Source organism: Natrix helvetica (genome assembly GCF_964273705.1).
Source record: "Natrix helvetica genome assembly, chromosome: 13".
NCBI lineage: Eukaryota > Metazoa > Chordata > Lepidosauria > Squamata > Natricidae > Natrix > Natrix helvetica.
Window position 1 is genome coordinate 3,238,899 of NC_138557.1, and position 21,463 is coordinate 3,260,361.

Consider the following 21,463-nt stretch of genomic DNA (forward strand, 5'->3'; position numbering starts at 1 on the left):
CTAAGGGTGGCCCATCCATCATAACTAAATGAAGGGAGATTTAAGCTTCAGGGTTTCCCCCCACCCGTTGAAGCATTTCGCTCTTCTCTTGGTCCAATTCATTTCCATGAAACTTGCCCAGGAAAATGTCTCGAGACAGATATTAATTACAAAAGTCAGAAACTTACATTGCGGGATCCTTCTGCATTTTAAAGCCATGATGGCACAGTGGTTAGACTGCAGTACTGCAGGCTACTTCTGCTGCCTGCTGGCTGCCTACAATTTGACAGTTCAAATCTCACCAGCTCCAGGTTGACTCAGCCTTCTGTCCTTCCAAGGTGGGTAAAACGAGGACCCAGATTGTTGGGGGCAAGAGGCTGACTCTGTAAACCGCTTAGAGAGGGCTGTGAAGCAGTGTGAAGTGGTATATAAGTCTGCTATTGTTTGGGAAGGGAGGAAGAGAGGAAGGAAGGAAGGAAGGAAGGAAGGAAGGAAGGAAGGAAGGAAGGAAGGAAGGAAGGAAGGAAGGAAGGAAGCCCAAGTGGCACATTTGGTACAATGCAGTGTTGCAGGCTAACTCTGTCCACTGCCAGGAGTTCGATCCTGACCAGCTCAAAGTTGACAGCCTTCCATCCTTCCAAGGTAGGTAATATGAGGGCCCAGATTGTTGGGGGCAAGAGGCTGACTCTGTAAACCACTTAGAGAGGGCTGTGAAGCAGTGTGAAGCGGTATATAAGTCTGCTATTGCTTGGGAAGGAAGGGAGGGAGGGAGGAAAGAAGGGAGGGAGGGAGGAAAGAAGGGAGGGAGAGAGGGAGGAAGCCAGAGTGGCGCATTTATTACAATGCAGCATTGCAGACTTGTGCAGAAGCATGCCCGCGCAGGAGCGCGCCTGAACCAGTAGTAAAAAAAATTAGCAACCCACCACGGCCAACTCGCCCTGGGAGCCCTTGTCGCAGGACAAGAGTTATCCTAATATCAAAGAAATGGGGGAATAGAATCACTAAAGAAAGGGTGCAAAAGGAAGGACGGAATGAAATGTACATGACAAAGGTTAAAATATTTATTTTAAATAATTCAGTCGAATGGTTAAATTGTCCCGCAACGAACTGGCCGTGTCGACTTAGCTGCAGTGACTTGTCCCGTTCCACTTGATCAATATTTAAAAATCCTGCTGTTACTTTAGGGCAGCGTTTCTTCAACTTGTCAGTTTTAAGATGTGTGGACTTCAACTCCCAGAATTCCCCGGCTGGGGAATTCTGGGAGTTGAAGTCCACATATCTTACAGCTGCCAAGTTTGAGACACACTGCTTTAGGCCTTTGCTTCTCTATTGCCATCTATCATAGGCCCCATTACTCTAAACCTTCCATGCCAGCAACTTCACTCTTTCTTTTTCTCCTTCTTTCTTTTTTTATTTATCGCTAGAACTGTCGTCCCCAACTAGGAAACTCCAAAGCACGCCTTTTCCACTCCCCCTCTCCCAATAATCTCTGCATTTTTCTGTTTCAATGGAATCTCTTTTTAATACCCTCAAGGTATAATTATTTGATTTTTCTTCTTCTTCTTAGAGTATTAGCACCACTCTTCCTGGGGAGTGATAGATCTTAAAAGGCATCAAATAGCTGGGTCTGTCAATTTTTTAAAACAGGACTTAAACCCTCCAGAGCCTATCGACGGGGCATTCCACTCCCAATTGCCAGAAGTTTGCATGAGCAAGCGGAACTGGCAACCGAGGACCCTCCGGCCAAATTCAATCTCTTGAGGAACATCAAGTGTCTCCACCCAGGAGGTTAAATTTGTTCCAGCAAATAGGACACAAATTTCCAATACTTCAGTTGCCAAATTAGAGCTACTGTATGTAGAATTCATTGGACGTGATGGCTCAGTGGCTAAGACACTGAGCTTGTCGATCAGAAAGGTCGGCGGTTTGGCGGTTCGAATCCCTAGCACCACGTAATGGAGTGAGCGCCTGTTACTTGTCCCAGCTTCTGCCAACCGAGCAGTTCGAAAGCACATAAAAATACAAGTAGAAAAATAGAGTCCATTTAAGCTCACGCTGACTGCTTGGGTGACTCCATCCAGCCACCTCCTTCTCTACCGTCCCCTTCTTCTTTTGCCCTCCATCTTTCCCAGCATTAGGCTCTTCTCCAGGGAGTCCTTTCTTCTCATTAAGTGGCCAAAGGATTTGAGTTTCCTCTTCAGGATCTGGCCTTCTAAAGAGCAGTCAGAGTGAATCTCCTCTAGGACTGACTGGTTGGACCAGCAGACGTTGGTCAATTCAAAGCAAGGTCTTCGGTTGCTCAGCATGTCTCTCCATGAGGGACATTTCCCCCCCTTCTTCGTCTCTTCCCCCTGAATGACAAGCAGGTGTCATATCAACAGCTTGTCAGCCTTCGTTTGGCATCTTCGCCCTTCGGACGGCCATGGCTGTGGTTTTCACCTCCTTCAAAATAAATTCACCTTTTCACGCGGTTCTCCCAGGTTCCTTTCAGGAGGAGCCTTCTGTTGACATCAACTGGCATGCGGCAAAGGCCATACTTTGCAGTGTGGCCCTTGCCACGCTCACACCGGGGGGGGGGGGGGGGGGAAATGCCAACGGTGGCAAGAAAGGCGTAAAAATGGCAGGATTCCATCAGCCCTAGCTCTAAGGTGGAAGGAATTAATCAGCGACGTCCACCCTGTCAGGTCCTGAAGCCGGAGGTGGTTTGACTGACAGCGTGATTCAGCCCACGGCAACGATTAATTGTCCGTGAAATCGCACTCGTGCATTGGTGCAGCGTCTGTTCTAACACCTGTGACTCACAGAACCACTGATCTATCTATCTCTCTCTCTCACACACACACATACACTCCTGTAAGGATAAAACCTGATAGTAGAAGAGGCCTTGCGAGCTGTAGGAGAAAACACAGATGACCCCTGAGCTCTTCTTCACAATACAGGGGTAGCTACAGGGGTGAAATCAACTTACCTTTGCTACCAGTTCGCAGATGTGAGTGCTTGCTTCACTCACATGCGCCACCTCCATGCATGCACAGCAGAGGTGGCTTCGTACCAGTTCATACCGGTCCGGATGAGTAGGTACTAACTCAGCTGGCCGTGCCCCTCAACCGGTTCTATCGGCAGCGCCATCTTGGGTTTTTTGCTTCTGCAGATGCGCAGAAGCAATTTTTTTACTACTGTGCATACATGCATAGCATGCATCAAGCGTCTCATGCGCAAAGCACGTCCCTGAGCGAACCAACTGTAGAAAGAACCAGAACCTTCCCTGATTCACAAGACCATCTCTGCATTTGCAGAGCATCAAAAACAGGACATGATGACGTTCGGGCGGGTAGCTCTTTGTAACCAATTGACACACTCTTTATAATTTGTAATGGAAGATATTTTTGTGGTGTTTGTTGTGTTTTGTCTGTTTGTGTTTATTCAAAAGTAAAAAACTATAATAAAAAAAAGAAGCAGCTGAATTGCATCACTGGGTAGCTATATAGAAGCCATGCATCCTGTCCTACTTCTCCCGTTAGAGTCAAAATGATAGGCTAGAAAGCTAAATTATGATAAAGATTAATAAGTTAACAGAAGCATATATTACTCCCTGCAGAAAAGAGACGCCGAGATGATCAAATGGATTCTTTTATCCAAAGAAGAGAATAGATCTAACTTTGTTTCTATTTGGAAATTGCTTCTAGATTTTGTGCTTGCAATGGGGGTGGGGGTGGGAATGACATTTTGATTTTGTTTTTGTTAACTATGGGCTTATGGTTATAGAAATGGCTTGTACACACTGTTGGGTAAAAGCAAAAATTGTGGTTGTAATATTGTTGCCTTCTACTGTGCTAAAGAGAGTCGGAGGTCGGTGCCTTTTTCTTTCCTTTTCTAGCAACACAACCTGTGTAATGATAGTTTTTTTTTTTTCACGTAAGCAATTATTCCCTTTAATCTCCTCTTTCCAAATAAATGTGGCCAATCCAAGGCTATAGGAAAAGCGGAGAAGGGGACAGATGTTTCTAAACAGAAAAGCAATTGAAAGCAATTCTCTTGCAACCCAATAACCAGCTGGGCTGCATCTCACAGTACATTAAGCAAGAATTGATGGGGAGTAACGGCACCTATTTTAGGGGTGTGTGTGATTTACCAGGGCAAGCTTTCTTTTCCTTCAACATTAAAACAAAAAAAGCATTCCTTCAGTTATTAGTCTCCTGAATGTAAGCCTCCTGGTCATAATACGGGAAATCACCAGCCAATCTGGAGAATCCGGAAAAGACCTCCCTCGTGCTCCTTGGGGTAGATCTAGAAAAGCAAAACCGTGAGGGAGGAGCCAATGTCGCGATGATACGGACGTGCGGTCTCGATGCTCCGAGACCGCAGCCGATACTTATGCCCCTGGGTGGTCCAATCGGATCTAAACCGTCCTGCAGAGATGGTGAACAGGAAGAATGTGCCTTGCTGATCTCAGGGATATCGCAAAGTCCCTGATGGATCCAAGAGAAGTTCTTCAAGCCGGCGACAAAAAATCCAGCCATTAAGTGATTGGTTTGTGTCTGGAAATGGAAAGAGTGGAACACTGAAAGAGGAATTAAATGGAGGGAAACTCTACCCCAGATGGCAAGATACAGAAGAAGAAGAAGAAAACAAAAGAATGTATGGATTTAAAGAGAGAAATTTTATAAGCAACATCATTGATAACACCACTGACAATTAAAGATAAGCTGATTAAGGAAACAGAAGAAGGGCATCGAAATTACATGAGAGACTTAATAAGCAATGAGTTGCTAAGAGGAGTCCATACAAATTTGATTAAGGAGATGATTAGAGCACCGATACCACAAATGGCAGAAGACATGAGACTGTTTTGCTACTGGAAAGATGCAGATTGATAGATGGAAGTGCATAATTTAAAACTAGTTAAACTTAGTGAAATTTAGTGACAATATATATAGTCAAATAAATAATTGATAATGGTAATAATACATGCATATGTATTGTTATGATAGGTAATAATTGGATATGAATATTTGAATGGTACCCATGAAAGGAAGATTAGAAATCTTTTTGGTTATATATAAAGGCTAATAAAAAAGAACTAAGTTAAATTTAGTTAAATTTTGATTATTAGGGGGGGAAATATTATGATACAGGATACAGTTAAATAAAGGAGAGATAATGATACAAAGGAAAATATATATGTATGGGAGAGAAAGAAGGAAGGAAGGGCAGAGTGAGAGAAGGATGGAAGGAAAAATATAGAGGGAGGGAGGGAGGGAGGAGGAAAGGGAGGGAGAGAGGGAGGGAGGGAGGGAGCTATAACTGCATGTGTGCTTCATGTGAGTTTTGACACACAATTCTGGCACAAGATCACTTTGTAGGATGGACCTAAAGTAGCAGGTCATTTTTTTCTCCACGGATGGTCAGAAGAAAGATAAGATGGACCATACCTGAATCTCATTTGGAAAACTCAGCATCGGCCTCTTACCTAGGCAGACAGGACACATGTGATAAAAGAGGATGCTTTAGCAAGGAACCAAGACCGTCCCAAAGATCCTTTTTCCAAAAAGCAACCAGACTTTCTTGGGGTGGGGGGTTTCCCTTGAAAATATTTCGCTTCTCCTCCAAGAAGCTTCTTCGGTTCTTCAGCTTCTTGGATGAGAAGGCAAAACATTTTCAAAGGGGAAAAAACCCCACCAAAAATGGCCCCGTTGCCTTTTTTTGGGGGGGAAAAACACCTTTGGGACACAACCAGGACCAGGACAACTGTGCATCTCCATTGACGTCAAACCAAGACAGTGCTTCTCAACCATGGCAACTTCAAGATGTGTGGCCTTCAACTCCTACCATTCTCCAGTCAGCTCTAAGAGTTCCTGTTCAATAGCGGTATCCAATTGCCTTGAAAGAAGTCTGAAGAGCAGAAGAGGTTCAGGTCAAAACGCAAGCCGGCTGCTAGCAGAACTGATAGATTTTTTTCCCCCAGACAATTGAAATTCTCTCCCTCCCCCCCCCCCCCCCCCACTACTGACAAGTGGTTGTTCTTGAACCATAGCAACGATTTCTGGAAGCTTTCTACAACCGGAAGGATGTCTTTATCAAGGGTGAGAAGGATGCCGCCCACCCACCCACAACCCCAATTTCGAATTCTCCTCCATATCTCCTCCGACAGCCCTCTCTCTTGCAAGGATCACCCGTTTGTTTATTTCTTTGCAAGTGTTTTGAACTCTCGGCTCTGTCACTACCTCTCTGTCCTCTGCCTCTCCAAGTAAATAAAACTCTCGGCTTCCTTTATTACCTTGCAAAATCATATATTAAAAGCTCCGTCTTTTATTTGATCCTCTGCATTCCACACGGAGACCCATCCCGACGCCGAGGGGTGGCATTTGGCTGGATTTATGATCCGTGGCTGGCAAATCCACAGTGGATTTGCAGGGGAGAAATTATCTGCTCCCTCGTGAGGTTGCGTTGCTAAAAGGTGGCTGGGTTTTCCGTTCCCAGCCCACCACCTCATCATTGGGGGCTTGCCAAATATCATCCTCAAACAATAGGCAGTGGAGAGCGTATTAATCACTGTCAACCGGTGCTCAGAACCCAATACCTTTTTGGTCTGAAATTTATGGGCAGCCAACTTTAGAGACACATGAACCAGGCTTTTCTGCTACTGCAAAATCTCTGCATCAAGAACAGGTAAAGGACTACAAGAGAAAAGGGTTCCTGGTAATTTGTTTCAAGTCCCATGAAAGGTTATTTCAGGGTTTTAGAAAGCACTTCATGGACCTCCATAGTCTCTTGATTATTTATTTATGTATTTGTGGGGTCCCTGGTACTCTCCGAGCTGGGTGGCGTTCTTGCTGACATTTCATTACCTGACTAGGTAACATCATCAATGCTAGAAGGGAGTGGCTGTCAGGGTTCTGATGGGCCAAGCTTCAAAAGAAATCCAGTTATTTATTAGGAGCAACATGTCAGCACGTTCCCAAGTGAAGCCAACTCTGACCCCACGTAATTTACAGCCCAATTATGACCCTGTTTCCCCCCCTTCCCCTAGAGTGTGTCATAAATCATATTCTCCAACAGAGCACTTGAATGGAGCAGGCTGTAGAGATCACTCCCCCTCTGGCTGCTGCGGGTAACCTGGGATACAGCCTTGACAAAGATATGTCTGGAATGTGCTTCTGTTTGTGGCTGCCATGCTGCTTCATCAGTGTCTCATCCCCCTTTCCTATGGCAACTTGACAGCAGGCCAGGGATGCTTTGTGAGTTGACAGTGGGGCTTGCTTTCATTTTTATATACTAGGAGCTCGCCCTGTCAGAGTTGGTGGAAGTGTTCTTGGTGGATTCTTGATTAGGTTGTGGTTTGTCGTTAGCTTTTTTGTTTGCATTGGTAGTTCCTTAAGTACAGTATTGTTTACTTCTTGATTGTTGGCTAATGAAGGAGTCTCAAAAATTGACAATTTTAAGCCCTGTGGACCTCAAGTCCCAGAATTCCTCCAGCTGTGAGAGTTGAAGTCCACAAGTCTTACAATTTGCCAAGTTTGGACACCGCTAGCTTAATGTTAAATTTGGTATTAATCTCTGCTCATAATGAAGTTGGGATAAGCCCAGGTGAAATGATCAGAAGGGACCACCAAAACTCCTCATCCTTTGCTGCTTTTGCAGACGAAGGCATATGGGACCTGTTTGTGAAGAACATCCCGCGGAGTGCCACATCCTACACGGTCAGCCTGGACCAGTTGAAAGAAGGAGTAAGCTACCAGTTCCGGGTGGTGGCGGTGAATGAGTTTGGATACGGAGAACCCAGTGCAGCTTCTGTAGCCATCTCAGGTTGGTAAAGTCCGCTTACCATTCCCTTGAACATGTGGAGAAGTCTTCATTGGTGCAAGATTGACGTTGGGACACTCCACTTGCCTCCAGAGGTTGTGGGGGCTCCAACACTGGAGGATTTTTAAGAAGAGATTGGACAACCCTTTGCCTGAAATGGTATAGTCCAGTGATGGCTAAACTTTTTTCCCCAGGTGCCGAAAACGTGCCCGCACACTCTGTCGCACACATTTGTGTGCCCACACCCACAATGAAATGCCTCTCCCATGCACGACCCCCCCACTCGCCCCACAGATGCGCACTCAACATCCCCCCCTTTTGGCCTCACACCCCAAAAACAGCACTGGGGGGAAGGAATGACCCCCAACCCAAAACAGCGCTGAGAGGGGGAGGAAAGCCTCACAACTCAAAACAGTGCTGGGGGGGGGGGAATCTCCGGAGATCTGGGAAGGAAGGCATGGGCTGCAGAAAGTAAGGAGAAAGGTATGCCCGTGTGACTCCCACCTGCAGGGTAAACCCAAAAACCAGCTGGCCAGTGGGAGGCACGCCTGCTGGGCAATGGCGGAGGGCTCCATGTCTCAACTGTGGCTCGTGTGCCATAGGTTTGCCCTCACGGGTATAGGGCTTCCTGCTTGATCAGCGGGTTGGACTAGATCCGTGATAGCGAACCTATGGTACATGTGCCAGAGGTGGCACACAGAGCCCTCTCTGTGGGCATGCATGCCATCGCCAGCTGCTCTTCTGGCTTCCAGCACATGCATGCATGCTGACCAGCTGATGTTCGCACATGCCGGAGGGCCATAAACCCGAAGACCAGTTGGATGACAAGCATGTGCTCGCTGTAAATCCGAAGACCATGTGGCTGGCGCAAACATGCGCACCAGCTAGCTGGTCTTCAGGTTTCTGGTGCTCTGACACACGGGTGCATTCCTATTTGGGCACTCAGTGCGGAAGAGGTTCACCATCACTGAACTAGATAGAAGACCTCCAAAGTCCTTTCCAACTTTGTATCCTCTTCTTCTGCAGAAGATCAGACAGGCCACTGTGGAGTTTCTGTGAGTCCCTCCCATGCTTGCCCTTTAAAATAAGTCCATGTTCTCAAAGGGATGAAAGAGATGCCTCAATGAGGTGAGTTGGGGCAAAAATGAGTGTCCCAGAGCTGATCCCTCAGCCGGTTGATCCTTCTTCCCTACAGCTCACACAGGATCGCCTTTCTACGAAGAGTGGTGGTTTTTGCTGGTGGTAGCCCTCTGCAGCCTCATCCTCATCCTGATGGTCATCTTCGCATTGGTCTTGCACAGCCAGACTAAGAAGTACCGAGACAACAACACAGGTGGGTGGTCTCCTCCATCCCCCTTTGGAGCCTTGGAGCCTCAGCCTCTGACACACTAGAAAAGAATATTTCCTAATCAAATCCCGGGGCCTCCTGGTTTTGTCCCAGGAGGACTGATCCCTGCCTCCAACACTACACAATTCCCTTGTGTCCTACGCAGGGGTGAAATCCAGCAGGTTCTGACAGGTTCTAGAGAACCAGTAGCGGAAATTTTGAGTAGTTCAGAGAACTGGTAACTGAAATTTTGAGTAGTTCGGCGAACCGGTAGTGGAAATTTTGAGTAGTTCGGAGAACTGGCAAATGCCACCTCTGGCTGGCCCCAGAGTGAGGAAGGAATGGGGATTTTGCAGTATCCTTCCCCTGCCATGCCCACCAAGCCACGCCCATAGAACCGGTAGTAAAAAAAATTGAATTTCACCACTGGTCCTACATTTTATCAGATGAAATTCCAGCGTGTTGAAAATAGCATCCTTGCCTTGCGTGCTTCATCCCAAGCGCCCGAGTTATCATCACTACAGGCTGAAGTGCTTGTTTAGATTCCTTGGGTTGCATTTCTTTGTTCCTGGGTGCCCTTAATAATACCTGCAGGTCTACGCTTCCACCTGTCATCCAACCTAGACTCTTGGCCTCTTTCAGGGAGAGCTTAAATATTTATAGCTCGGTCCCCGTACACTGTTTTCAGAGCTTTGCAAATCAATTGTGTGCCCTTTCCGCCTGAGACACAAAGTCATTTCAAAAGCTGCCAATAGCACATGCCACTCCAATAACTGGAGTATATGTGTATGTGTGTCTGTGCAGCAGGCGCGTTAACTCTTTGAGACTGAAAAACGGGGGGTTCACACTCCCCCCCCCGACACACCAGACCTTAGAACAAGCAAGCAGCAAGCAAAATAGTGATGTTGACCACCATGGTGTTTGGCCCAGGCAGAATGAGATTTTGTTGCCCGGCATTTGTTTATGCCAGTGATAAAAACCCACACGGGAAAACTTTCTTCAGAACTCCACAATTTGCAGTCAAAGATTTATTTCCTGTCATTCCCTTTCTCCCCCCCCCTTAAAACCGCCTCCCCCTGCCCCCCAGGAATAAATTCACTTCTAACAAGTGTTAGTAAATCAGCTTTTATTCCTTTGGGATCGGAAATGTTTGAATGGCATGGCACTTTATCGAGCTAAATGCTATTTTCGATTCCTATGCGCCACGCACAGGCAGCTCTCTCTCTCTCTCTGTGGAGGACAACACAAAAGGGCAGGTCTGTCCTTCACCTTTTGCAGAGGTTGTGTGTGGCGCAGCAGGAGAAGTTGTGCAGGGACAACTTTTCTGAAGCAAGGGAAGTTGATAGCAGACCGAGAGCAGCGGTGGGATTCAGCCGGTTCACACCTGTTCGGGAGAACCGGTTGTTAACTTTCTAAGCAGTTGGGAGAACCGGTTGTTGGAAGAAATCTCCTTTTGTTTCTTTCTAACAGGGCTAATCCTGTGAGGAAGGCAGGAAAGAAACATTCTGGTGTTGTTTCTAGCTAATCTTTATTGCCCTGCTTACAGAAACTGCCTCTCCATTTAACCCTTATTACAGTAGGACCTTGGGTCCCAAATGGCTCAGACCACGAACAATTCAGGTGCTGGCTGAAAAAATCTGCTAAATGTTTCACTCAGGTCCCAAATACATCCTCGGGTGCCGAATAAACACAGCGATTTCCCCTTCCGCGCCAATTTTTTTGTCTTTAAGTTTCTCATTTCCACCCAAGTGGGAAAATGGGTCATACCACTTGAGATTGCCAAGGGGTTGGGGGTTGGGTGACCTTTCAAACCATTTCATCCATTAGCAACCCAAAACTTCCTTGAAAGTTAGGAGGGCCCTTCGGGAGAAATGTCTACCTTAGTTTTCAATTTACAGAACAGTATTTTCTTTTTTTAAAGAACAGCGAAAGAGTGTTTCAAAAATATAATTGTGCTCACCCACTCTGAAAGGAGGTCGTGACTTGTTTTACCATCTCTGAACGGTTGTCCCAAGCCTTCCTCGCTCCAGTTTGCTTCGCCTTCACCATGTTTGATTCCCAATGAATTCAGCGGAAGTAATTCTTCAAGGGAACGTCAGCAGATGCAGGCTGCAAAGCCGTAATCCTCAAGTTACTTCCTTGGGGGCAAATCTCCCCGAAATCGATGGAGCTTTTCTTTTAAGCTGTCTTGAATGGGCCCATGATTTGAAAGTCTATTCTGTGTTCTTAGGACACCCAAGGTGAAAGGACCGGCTAAATCTGAAAACATCAGGGCTTTAATCTTTGCTTTAGATTCATTGGTTAGATGAAGAAATCCATATGTCCATTGGAAAGGAAAAACAAATGAAAAACCCATGCTATATCGAAGAAAAGAAAAGCATAAAGTCCTCTCGATAAAAGCTAAAACTTGCCTGTCAGATATTTGACTAATACTTTAGGTTTTTTTTCTTTATTTATTGTCAATCCTGCAACTTCTCCGTATTCTTCTATTTTTTTTTTCCCTATTAGCTTTGGTCCAGTTTCTTCTAAGATAAATACCAGGTCATCTGCAAATGCTTGTAATTTGTATTTTTTTTTCATACGTTTTTATTTCTAAGCCTGGTCTAATACTTCTGTTTAACACTTCCAATAACAAATTTGCAGGACCTGTTGTCCCTCCGTCTCCTACTGCTTATGTTTCCTTAAAAAAAAAAGATTATTGTAGGAGAAGAGCAGGTAAGAGCTGGGGGTGGAGTTAAGTGTGTCACCAGCTTAGCATCCTCATGTTGCCACAAATGTCCCAGATTCAGCCCTTCTTGAATTTCACTGACCCTTATCTATTGCCTATTTAGTGCTGATCATTACTCGATATTTGTATGTAGGCATGAGCAATAAATCAGCTTAACTGGAATGTGATGCATGGGCCTGATCCTTTGTGCCTCACAGTTATCTCAAAAATGATGGGTTTTTCCCTCCCCTCTGTTTTCACCCAGAGCCAGAGAAGGGTCTACGACTTCGCTCATTCTGTCGTCATTTGTCCCCAGGAAAAAATGTGTCCGGTGTGGAAGAGTCTGTCACTCTGGACAATGGGGGGTTTACATCTCTGGAGCTCAACAGCAGGCATCTCAATGTCAAAAATACTTTCTTGAAGAAGAACGGCACCAGGTGAGGTGGCACCAGAGGGCCTGGAATCCAGGCAGACACCCAGTGGGATAGGCTCTGAGCCACAGTGGGGCAATGGTTAGAATGCAGCATTGCAGCCTCATTTCTCACTGTCAGGAGTTCGATCCTGACCGGCTCCAGGTTGACTCAGCCTTCCGTCCTTCCGAGGTGGGTAAAATGAGGATCCAGATTGTTGGTGGACAAGAGGCTGACTCTGTAAACCACTTAAAGAGGGCTGTAAAAGCACTGTGAAGCGGTATATAAGTCTAAGTGCTAGTGCTATCTATCTGACGGACTCATAAATCAGCCCAATCTTAATTTCCTTTCCTTTCCTGGTTCCAGATCGCCACCTCGCCCGAGCCCTGGAGGCCTACATTATTCGGATGAGGACATCTGCAACAAGTACAACGGGGCCATCTTGGCAGAAAGCATCGCTCTCACCGAGAAGCCCTTGGACGCTTCAGAGTCGGAAGTGAGTTGTTTGTTCAACGCTGGTTGGAGAAACCCCATTGAGATGAGACAGCGAAGGCTTGCTCAGGATTACTGCTAAATTAGGCACGTTGCATCAGGGAGTGGTGAAGTAGGATGAAGAGAAAGGGACAATCTTATCTTCAGCCTGGTAGAAGTTCACAGAAGGTCACAAAAGTCCCCACCGCTTTTTCTGGTCTCTTGAGAAGGAAAGGAACCCAAACTAAGAACCAAAAACATCCCAAGATCAAGTACGTAAGTAAGACCTAAGAGGGCATCATCAACAGAAAGATGGTGCTGTCAAGGATTCAAGTAACGCCCCCCAACGAAAGAAGACTCCGAAGGCTTGAGGTTCCTCAAAGTTCCACTTTATTAGAGATGTCCTACTGGCACATCTGGGAAAACCCGAATCTGAAAGCTCCCAGGTTCTCCCCACCCAAACGAAAGTCCAAGCCCCTGCCCAGCACCCACATGTCCATCACACGGCCCAATCAGAGCACCGTCCCAACTGGAGATGCCTCCCAGTCAACCCCCTCCAGGCGCAGGGCAAGACATCCTTGACTCTCTGAGAAAGGAATGTTATTTTGACTATATATCTATCCCCTACTCCATATAATCCCCCCTCCCATTTTCCCACAGCAGTAAATGTGGCAGGCCGGAAGGCCCAATGCAAAAGATGGCTCCCAGGCCTGACGGGGGCTATTCCATTCAACTGGGCCATGGCTTTGCACCTAACCAATCACGGTTTGGGGGGGGGATCAGGTTACTCGGGAAATCTCTCTGTTGCTCAGTTTGGAAGATTCGCTGCTGTCTCCTTTCGGCTCCCATTTTAATCCTTTTTCCCATGTAAGGCAATATTATCTTGAAAGCCTCAAGTTGACAAGGCAGGGTGACCCCTCCCCTGCCCCCCCCCCGCAACCTCCCTTCTCAACACAATGCCTGCATTTCTATCTGCGGATCTGAAAATGCCAGATTGTGAAAGGGAAATGCAATCAATCAAGGTGAATGCCAGGGGCATGTTGATTAGGGACCCCCTGCCTCGTGCTCTGGCAGAGGAGATCCTCCTGGGCTAGAGCTCTGGGAGGAAAAGACTTTGACAGGTTAGGATACCGCCTGGGCTCTCCGCAATCCCTCCTCCCACGCTAAGGTTTACATGGAAAGTCCTGTCTGTGGGGAGGGAGGGGAAGGAAAGGGGGAGGGTGGGAGGGGGGAGTGGTGGAGAGTGGAAGGGAAGGAAGGAAGGAAGGAGCAGTAGAGAGAGAAAGGAAGGAAGGAGCAGTGGAGAGAGGAAAGAAGGAAGGAGAAATGGAGAGAGGAGGGGAAGGAAGAAAGAAAAGAAGGAGTGACGGAGAGAGGAAGGAAGGAGAGGTGGAGAGAAGAAGGGAGGGAAGGAAGGAGAGGTGGAGAGAGGACAGGAAAGAAGAAAGGAAGGAAAGAGTGGTAGAGAGATGAAAGAAGGAAGGAAGGAGCAGTAGAGAGAGGAAAGAAGGAAGGAAGGAAGGAATGGTGGAGAGGGGAAAGAAGGGAGGGCGAGAGAGAGAGAAAGAGAAAGAGAGAGAGAGATGCAAGGCAGCCACACCCCTTCACTAACCTGCTTTCCACCCCCAGGAACATAACAAATTAAAGTTTAATTTTTGTGTATTGTTTAATGGGCTGATAAATTGACCATGCCCACCTGGTCACATGATCACCTAGCTACACCCGCACAGTGACATGACTACCTAGCCCCACCCACCCACCCAGTCTGCTCCCCCTCCCACAACAGAGTGAGGGACCATGAATTGTTTAAAAAGTTTGGGGGGCCCTGCTCTAACCTAGCGTGAGAGATCAGGGAGAGCAGCGACGGCAGCAGAAATATTACGAGCTTCGCTCTTTGGCACGGAGGATGCAGGAGGAAGCAGGGTCGGCCATGGACGCCCCGAGAGAGAGAAGATTAATTGTCTTCTCGGCCATGTTTCTGCTGTGGCGTCCTGGTCACCTGCCTTTCACCTCTTGTTAATTATCTTTGGCAGCCGGCTGCTTTTGCCTGCCCTCTGACCGAGCCGCTGGGGAGTGACAACATTATCTTGTGATTACACTCACAGCGCCTCTGTTCTTCTCCGTGTGACACCCCGGAATTAAAACCTGCCATTACACACGGCGCAACGCTGGCTGGGTCACTTTTGATATTCATGGCAGGAGTCCCATGTTCCCCGAGAGAGCATTAAGACCCAACTCCCAGCCAAGAGGATGTCGGTTGGCTGAGCCAAGAGAGAGGGGGATCGCCCAACGTGGGGCATCCGTTCTCTCATTAAACCCCTTCCTTGCCCGTGGTGTCAAGAAGGCCATAACCCATAACCGTCCCCGAGAGGAGTTTTTGGCACAGACACAATCCTGGTTTTGTGACATCCATCCCCCCACGTGATCCAGCCTGTCCCTGTTAGACCTTCGATGCTAGCTGGTTTCCCGTGACTCAAATCTGGAGGAAGTACGAGGAGTCGTAGAAAGGTGGTAGAAAAGAACGGCTGCTTGAGCAGGGGGCTGGACTAGAAGACTTCCAAGGTCCCGACCAGCTCGATTCTGATTCTGGTTAAGACGTTTTTGGTTCACTCTGGAGAAAGAGCCAACCCAACCTTCCTTTTTTAAAAAAATACTAGCTGATAAACCCGGGATTTATTTATAGGGGGTAAATGTCCAGACCAAACATAATTTCTAATGTTGGGTTTTCCCCATTACCAGAGGGAGCCCCCTTGTGGAGCGCTGTGAAACCATTACCATGGGAACTCCATTGCGATGCACAGTAGAAGCCATTTTATGGCAGTACAGTAGAAGCCATTTTATGGCAGTACAGTAGGAGCCATTTTAAGGCACAACAGGCTGCATCTTAACAGAAGATATAGCCGGAGAGCATAAAAAAGGGACGTGATGACATCCGGGCGGGTGGGCGGAGTCTCACACCGCAACCCCTACCGGTTCGCCCAATAGAACTGGCTGAATTGCACCACCGATTCAAAGTTACAACATCACTGAAAAGTTGACTTATGACTGTTTTTCACACTTACGACTATTGCAGCCGCCTCGTGGCCATGTGATCAAAATTCACACACTTGGCAACGCAGTCTAATTCATGACCTTTGTAGTATTCTTGCGGTCCCCTTTTTCTGACCCGCAAAGTCAACGGGGAAGCCAGATTCACTTATCAATCGCGCTACGAATTTAACCATGCAGGGATTCACTTAACAACTATGGCAGGAAAGGTCGTAAATCTGGGGCAAAGCTCACTTCAATCAATGTCTCACTTAGCAACATGAATGTCGAGCTCAATCCATGGTCGTTGAGGATTACCTGTATTTACTCACAAGGTGGAAAAAAAATATTTGCTCTAGGAAACCCAAATTGGGAAGTCCCTAATCAGATTTCTCTTCTCCATGCTTGGAAAGTGAAATCAGTCCAGTTTGAAGGGAAATGCTCGGAGGGAGCGTTGCCCAAGAGAATCCACAGGACTGTCACTGGACAGCAATTCCCTTGCCTGCCAGCTTCTTGGCTCCTTAAATTTTCCACCCCCAAAAATAATTCTGTCGAAGCCAGGTGCTTGTGAGAGATGGATGTGTAGCTGTCCCCAGCATCTTGCGGGGGGCTCTTGCATGTTTTACCCTCCTGTCGAAGTCAGTGGTGACATTGGTCAAACATGTTGGATCCCCTGCAAGCCGAATTTTGGGGGCAAGAGGCTTGCCTCGAATTTTAACGAGGCCAAGCTAATCACATCAATAACACTCCTTTCCCTCAAGCAGAGGGAGTACAAATGGGGAGATGCTGGCAGAGAGAGAGAGGGAGAGAAGAGAGACAGAGCAACAGAGAGAGGGGGGACAGAGAGGGGGGGCTAGAGAGAGACAGAGAGAGAGAGAGAGATGGGGACAGAGAAAGGGAGAGACAGAGAGATGGAGAGACGAAGAGAGACAGGGACAGAGAGGCAGAGAGAGACAGAGAGAGAGTGGACAAAGAGAGAGAGAGAGACAGAGAGAGGTAGACACAGTGAGATGGGGAGACGAAGAGAGACAGGGACAGAGAGACAGAGAGAGAGGGGGACAAAGCGAGAGACAGACAGACAAGGATGGAGAGAGGGAGAGAGAGAGGCAGACAGGGACAGAGAGACAGAGAGAGATAGACACAGAGAAAGAGACAGAGGGACAAAGAGAGAGCGACAGAGAGAGAAAGACAGAGAGACAGGGACAGAGAGAGAGAGAGAGGCAGAGAGAGAGAGACAGGGACAGAGAGGCAGAGAGAGAGGGAGAGACAGAGAGACGGAGAGGCAGAGAGAGAGAGAGAGAGACAGGGACAGAAAGGCAGATATATATATTTGGGGCATTTTCTCTGTTTTTGTGGCTGCCCAGGCATCAGTGCACTTTGGCTGGTCAATTTCCAATTTACCTGAGCGCCCAATCAAATTCCGGGCCGATGCTGTTGCCTTGGCAACCGTCGGGAGGATGCAGCGATTGGGGCCTCACTGCACCGCCGATACGAGACGGCCCTGCTGCATTGCCACTTAGTCAATAGTTTGAAGTCATTAAAAGGAACATGCTCCTTCTGAGCCGTAAGCCGGGATGGAGGCCATTTGGGTAATCATGAGGGAGGGCTGCAGAGAACATTTGCAGGGTCCCAGCATCGGAACCTGAGCCTCCTTAATGCTTGGAGCTGATATTGCTAACCTTGTCCACAAGCAGGAGTGTCCAACCTTGGCAATCTTAAGACCTGTGGAGGCATCAAGCTTGGTCTACCACAGGGGCATCCAATCTTGCCAACTTTTAAGACCTGGGGACTTCAACGCCCAGAATCCCCCAGCCAGCCTGCACTACCATTTCAAGCTGGCTGGGGGATTCTGGGAGTTGAAGTCCCCAGGTCTTAAGATTGCCAAGTTTGGACACCCCTATGGTAGACCATCAACCCCACGCTTGATGCCTCCATAGCTCTTAAGTTTGCCAAGGTTAGACACCCCCTATGGTAGACCATCAACTGCAAGCTCAATGCCTCCATAGGTCTTAAAGTTGCCAAGGTTGGACACCCCCTATGGTAGACCATCAACCCCACCACGCTTGATGCCTCCACAGGTTAGACACCCCTATGGCGCTTTTTCAAAAGGCGACTGGAGTTTCTGGTTTTTCTTTGAAGGCATTTCGCTTCTCCTCCAAGAAGCTTCCTCACTTCTGACTTGTAAACGGAAGGTTGTAATTCGAGAACTCCCTGCATATGATCCCACTCCGCCTTTCCATCAAAGCTTTGGCCGCATATACCTTATTCATAATAGCACGGAGACGTCACGAGGAAGAACAAAAAAGCAAAGCGCTTAGATTTTGCCTCTTTCGGGCGGCTGGATCTCTCTTTGAATAGCGATGCATACAGAAATAGAAATTTCTAATCAGGGTGGAATTCATTATTCCTGTCATTTCCCTTCTGTCATTTCCCTGCTGGGCCTGTAAACTAAACAGAACCAGATATGGCTTTAGCATCCTCTGTTTTCGCAGGAACAGCTGAACGGGCCATTTTTGCCACGGGGAGGGGAGATTACTGATACCCCCACCCCTCCGATTCCCTGCAGCTCTTTTCAAGTGGCTATAATTCCTAATTTGCTTGCCAGTTTCCTCCATACACAACACACACACACACCTTCTCCTCCCCGTGAGTTTGCCTCCGTCTTCTTATCTGGTGGAGCCCCTCGCTCACTGCTAAAAAGCGCCAGGTAAGAGTCTCATTATGCCGGCAGCTGCATAGCGAAAATTGATTTTATGCGTCTCAAACTGTATCGTTCAGATTCAGAGTTCTCAAATGTGTTTTTAACAACAGATAAAATAGAGAATGTCACACGTAAAAGATAATAAATTAAGGGGCACCCCTCCCGGACTGTCCAAATGCCACTCTGGGGCAGAGGAAGGGGTATCCAAAATGGGGCTCCTGTGGGTTGGATTTGAATGTGGTTCTAAGGGAGCAGAGAAACCATTCTAAGATCTAACTGTTGGACTCAAACCACGGGTGAAATGCTATCTGTTCACCGGAACTAGTAGTAAAAAAAATGCTACCGGTTCAGACCGGTTCACCCAAACCAGTAGTAAAAATGCTACTTGTTCACCAGAACTAGTAGTAAAAAAAATGCTACCTGTTCGGACTGGTTCACCTGAACCAGTAGTAAAAACGCTACCTGTTCACCAGAACTAGTAGTAAAAAAATGCTACCTGTTCGGACTGGTTCACCTGAACCAGTAGTAAAAACGCTACCTGTTCACCAGAACTAGTAGTAAAAAAATGCTACCTGTTTGGACTGGTTCACCTGAACCAGTAGTAAAAACGCTACCTGTTCACCAGAACTAGTAGTAAAAAAAAATGCTACCTGTTCGGACTGGTTCACCTGAACCAGTAGTAAAAATGCTACCTGTTCACTGGAACTAGTAGTAAAAAAAAATGCTACCGGTTCGGTGAACTGGTTTTTCCAACGATCAGCTGTGACGCACGATTTATATTAGCTAGAAATCGCTCACATTGCTACTGAAGCGGTAGCAAAAGTAAGTGGATTTCACCCCTGACTCAAACCTTTGGGGGCATCAAATCAAAACAGTTTATACATTGGCCAGAATCCCTTTTAAAAGAGAAACGAGAAGGTTCACATGAATTCCTCCCAAAGCAACCAAGATGGGAACCAAGTTCCACAGAACGCCCTCCTTCAATATTTCTTGAAGTTGGAGGAATGGAGTGGTGGGGTGGCCTAGAAGTGGGAGCTCTCGCCTCACAATCAGGAGACTGTGAGCTCGATCCTAGGTCGAGGCAGATTATTTCTCTCTCTGGGCACAATGAGAATATATCTGCTGAACAAAACTCCTCATTAGTGACAGGAAGGGCATCTGGCCAGTAAAATGCTATGCTAGCTACACTCAGTTGCCCAGACTCCACCCCACAAGGGATTATGGGGTCATTAAAAGAGGATGATGAGTCCAGTTGGAGGGATCAACTCAAGGAGAGATTGCGGTCCTTCTAAGGATGTGGATAGGTCGGTTGGGATCCACATCCTGAAAGCACATACGAGATTCAGCTCGGGATGCTAAACATCCTGATCCACACCTGGGAGAGGTTTGAAGAAGACCCGAGACACGGTGGAACAGACAAAGCCCTGTCTTTCCTGCCACCCTGAAGATAAGGCATGGCGCCTCTTTGCTTCCCGTGCCACACGATTCCTGCACCCTGCTCTCTTGAATTGTACACCTTAGTGTTTCAGGGAGTTACATCATTCACCTTCTTCTCTGCAACCTGTAGTAGAGCTGTCTCTCAGTCCTCCAACCTACAGATTCACCATTTCAAAAACGATGACCACACGGACCACACCATTGTTGTCAGTAGAGCTGTCAGCAGATCCGGACAGTGAGGAGGGTTGGGAGGAAGATGGGCCAGTCCTGGAGTCTGGGGAAAGCTCGGACGAGGGCTCTGTGTCGGAGGCAGAGAGGGGGCCAGGGCCGTCTGACAGTTATCAGCTGCTTTCAGAGTCAGACATTAGTGAGGCAGAAGAACAGCTGGAGCCTGTTCCCAGTGTGCGCAAGCGCAGAGTTGCCAGATGAAGGGACAGCTAAAGAACAGGGGTCGACTTGGGAGTAAGGCCACAGGTGGATGATGAATGGCCCTCCCAGAGGAAATAAAAGAGGAGCGACAGGGGAGTGGAGTTTGCAGGAGACAATCAGTTCATTTAATTTGTTTGTGACTCTCCGAGACTCCTTGCCAAGTTCTGCAGATATCGGCCTGGCAGCTCTCCAAGCCAGAGAAGGTCTGTGACTGTAAATCCTCCCTTGAAATATTTTGCTGGATGTGAAGGAGCAGAATTCACAGTCAATTAATAAAAGTGGCTTTTGTCGGGGCCAGGAGTTTGCTTCACGCTCTCAGGAAGCCTCGGTCAGAGCAACCGTGACCGAGACATTAACCAGACCGTTTCTCTCTCCACTCACAGGGGACGGACTCCGACTACGAAGACGAGCTGCCAAAGCATTCGTTCGTCAACCACTACATGAGCGACCCGAGCTACTACAATTCGTGGAAACGCCAGCAAAAGGGCGCAAAGAATTCGACGCCTTACAGATATGAGGAGCGGGTGGGGAGCGAGGCCGAACCGTATTTCCAGACTGTGATCACCACGCAGAGTTCAGGCGGGGTCTACACGCCGACAGGGCAGCCCACGCCGGGCTCAAGGACTCCCGTGACAGGGTTCTCTTCCTTCGTCTAGCACCCGCGCAAAAGAGCAGCCACCTCAAACTCAGCGGCCTGGCCGAGGTTGGGGTCGACAGCAGCCCATCCCGATGTGACTCTCTGGGCAGTGAACCGGGGGTATCTTTCTCTTTATCAGGGTAGAATGGATGTACATGTGAATGTTTTTGGGGTTTTCTTTTTTCTTTTTTTCTTTCAAGACAATCAACATGGAGCTGATGAGTTTGCTTTGATTTTTTTCTCCTTCTTCTTCTTCTCCCTCTTTGAAAATCCCATAAATGATCAAATCCGGACCATTTTAACCACTTTGGAATATGATTTAAAAGAATTTTTTAAAAATAAAACTATGCTTTTTTAATGTTGTCTGGGTTTTCTTTCTTCTCTCTCTCTCTCTCTCTTTTCTTTCTCTCTCTCTCTCTTTCTTCTTTCTCTTTCTTTTACTTTCATTCTCCCTTTCTCTTTCTCTCTCTTCTCTTTTTCTTTTCTTTTTCTTCTTTTTCTTCTTTTTCTTTCTTCTTTCTCTTACTTTTTTCTT

At 47.3% G+C, this 21,463-nt stretch overlaps 1 protein-coding gene across 2 annotated transcripts in view; it reads left to right on the forward strand.

Annotated features, from left to right (window-relative positions):
* Positions 1 to 21,286, forward strand: part of SDK1 (sidekick cell adhesion molecule 1) — a 363,040-nt gene extending 341,754 nt beyond the window's left edge. The window contains exons 41-45 of one of the 2 annotated variants that reach the window (XM_081965817.1): positions 7,621 to 7,785; positions 8,978 to 9,115; positions 12,133 to 12,253; positions 12,593 to 12,722; positions 20,675 to 21,286. In XM_081965817.1, coding sequence (XP_081821943.1) covers positions 7,621 to 7,785; positions 8,978 to 9,115; positions 12,133 to 12,253; positions 12,593 to 12,722; positions 20,675 to 20,947 — 827 coding nt within the window. In that variant the 3' untranslated portion in view covers positions 20,948 to 21,286. Of the gene's footprint in view, positions 1 to 7,620; positions 7,786 to 8,977; positions 9,116 to 12,081; positions 12,254 to 12,592; positions 12,723 to 20,674 lie in introns of both variants that reach the window. The other variant, XM_081965816.1, reaches the window with a different exon arrangement.
* The last annotated feature ends 177 nt before the right edge of the window (positions 21,287 to 21,463 follow it).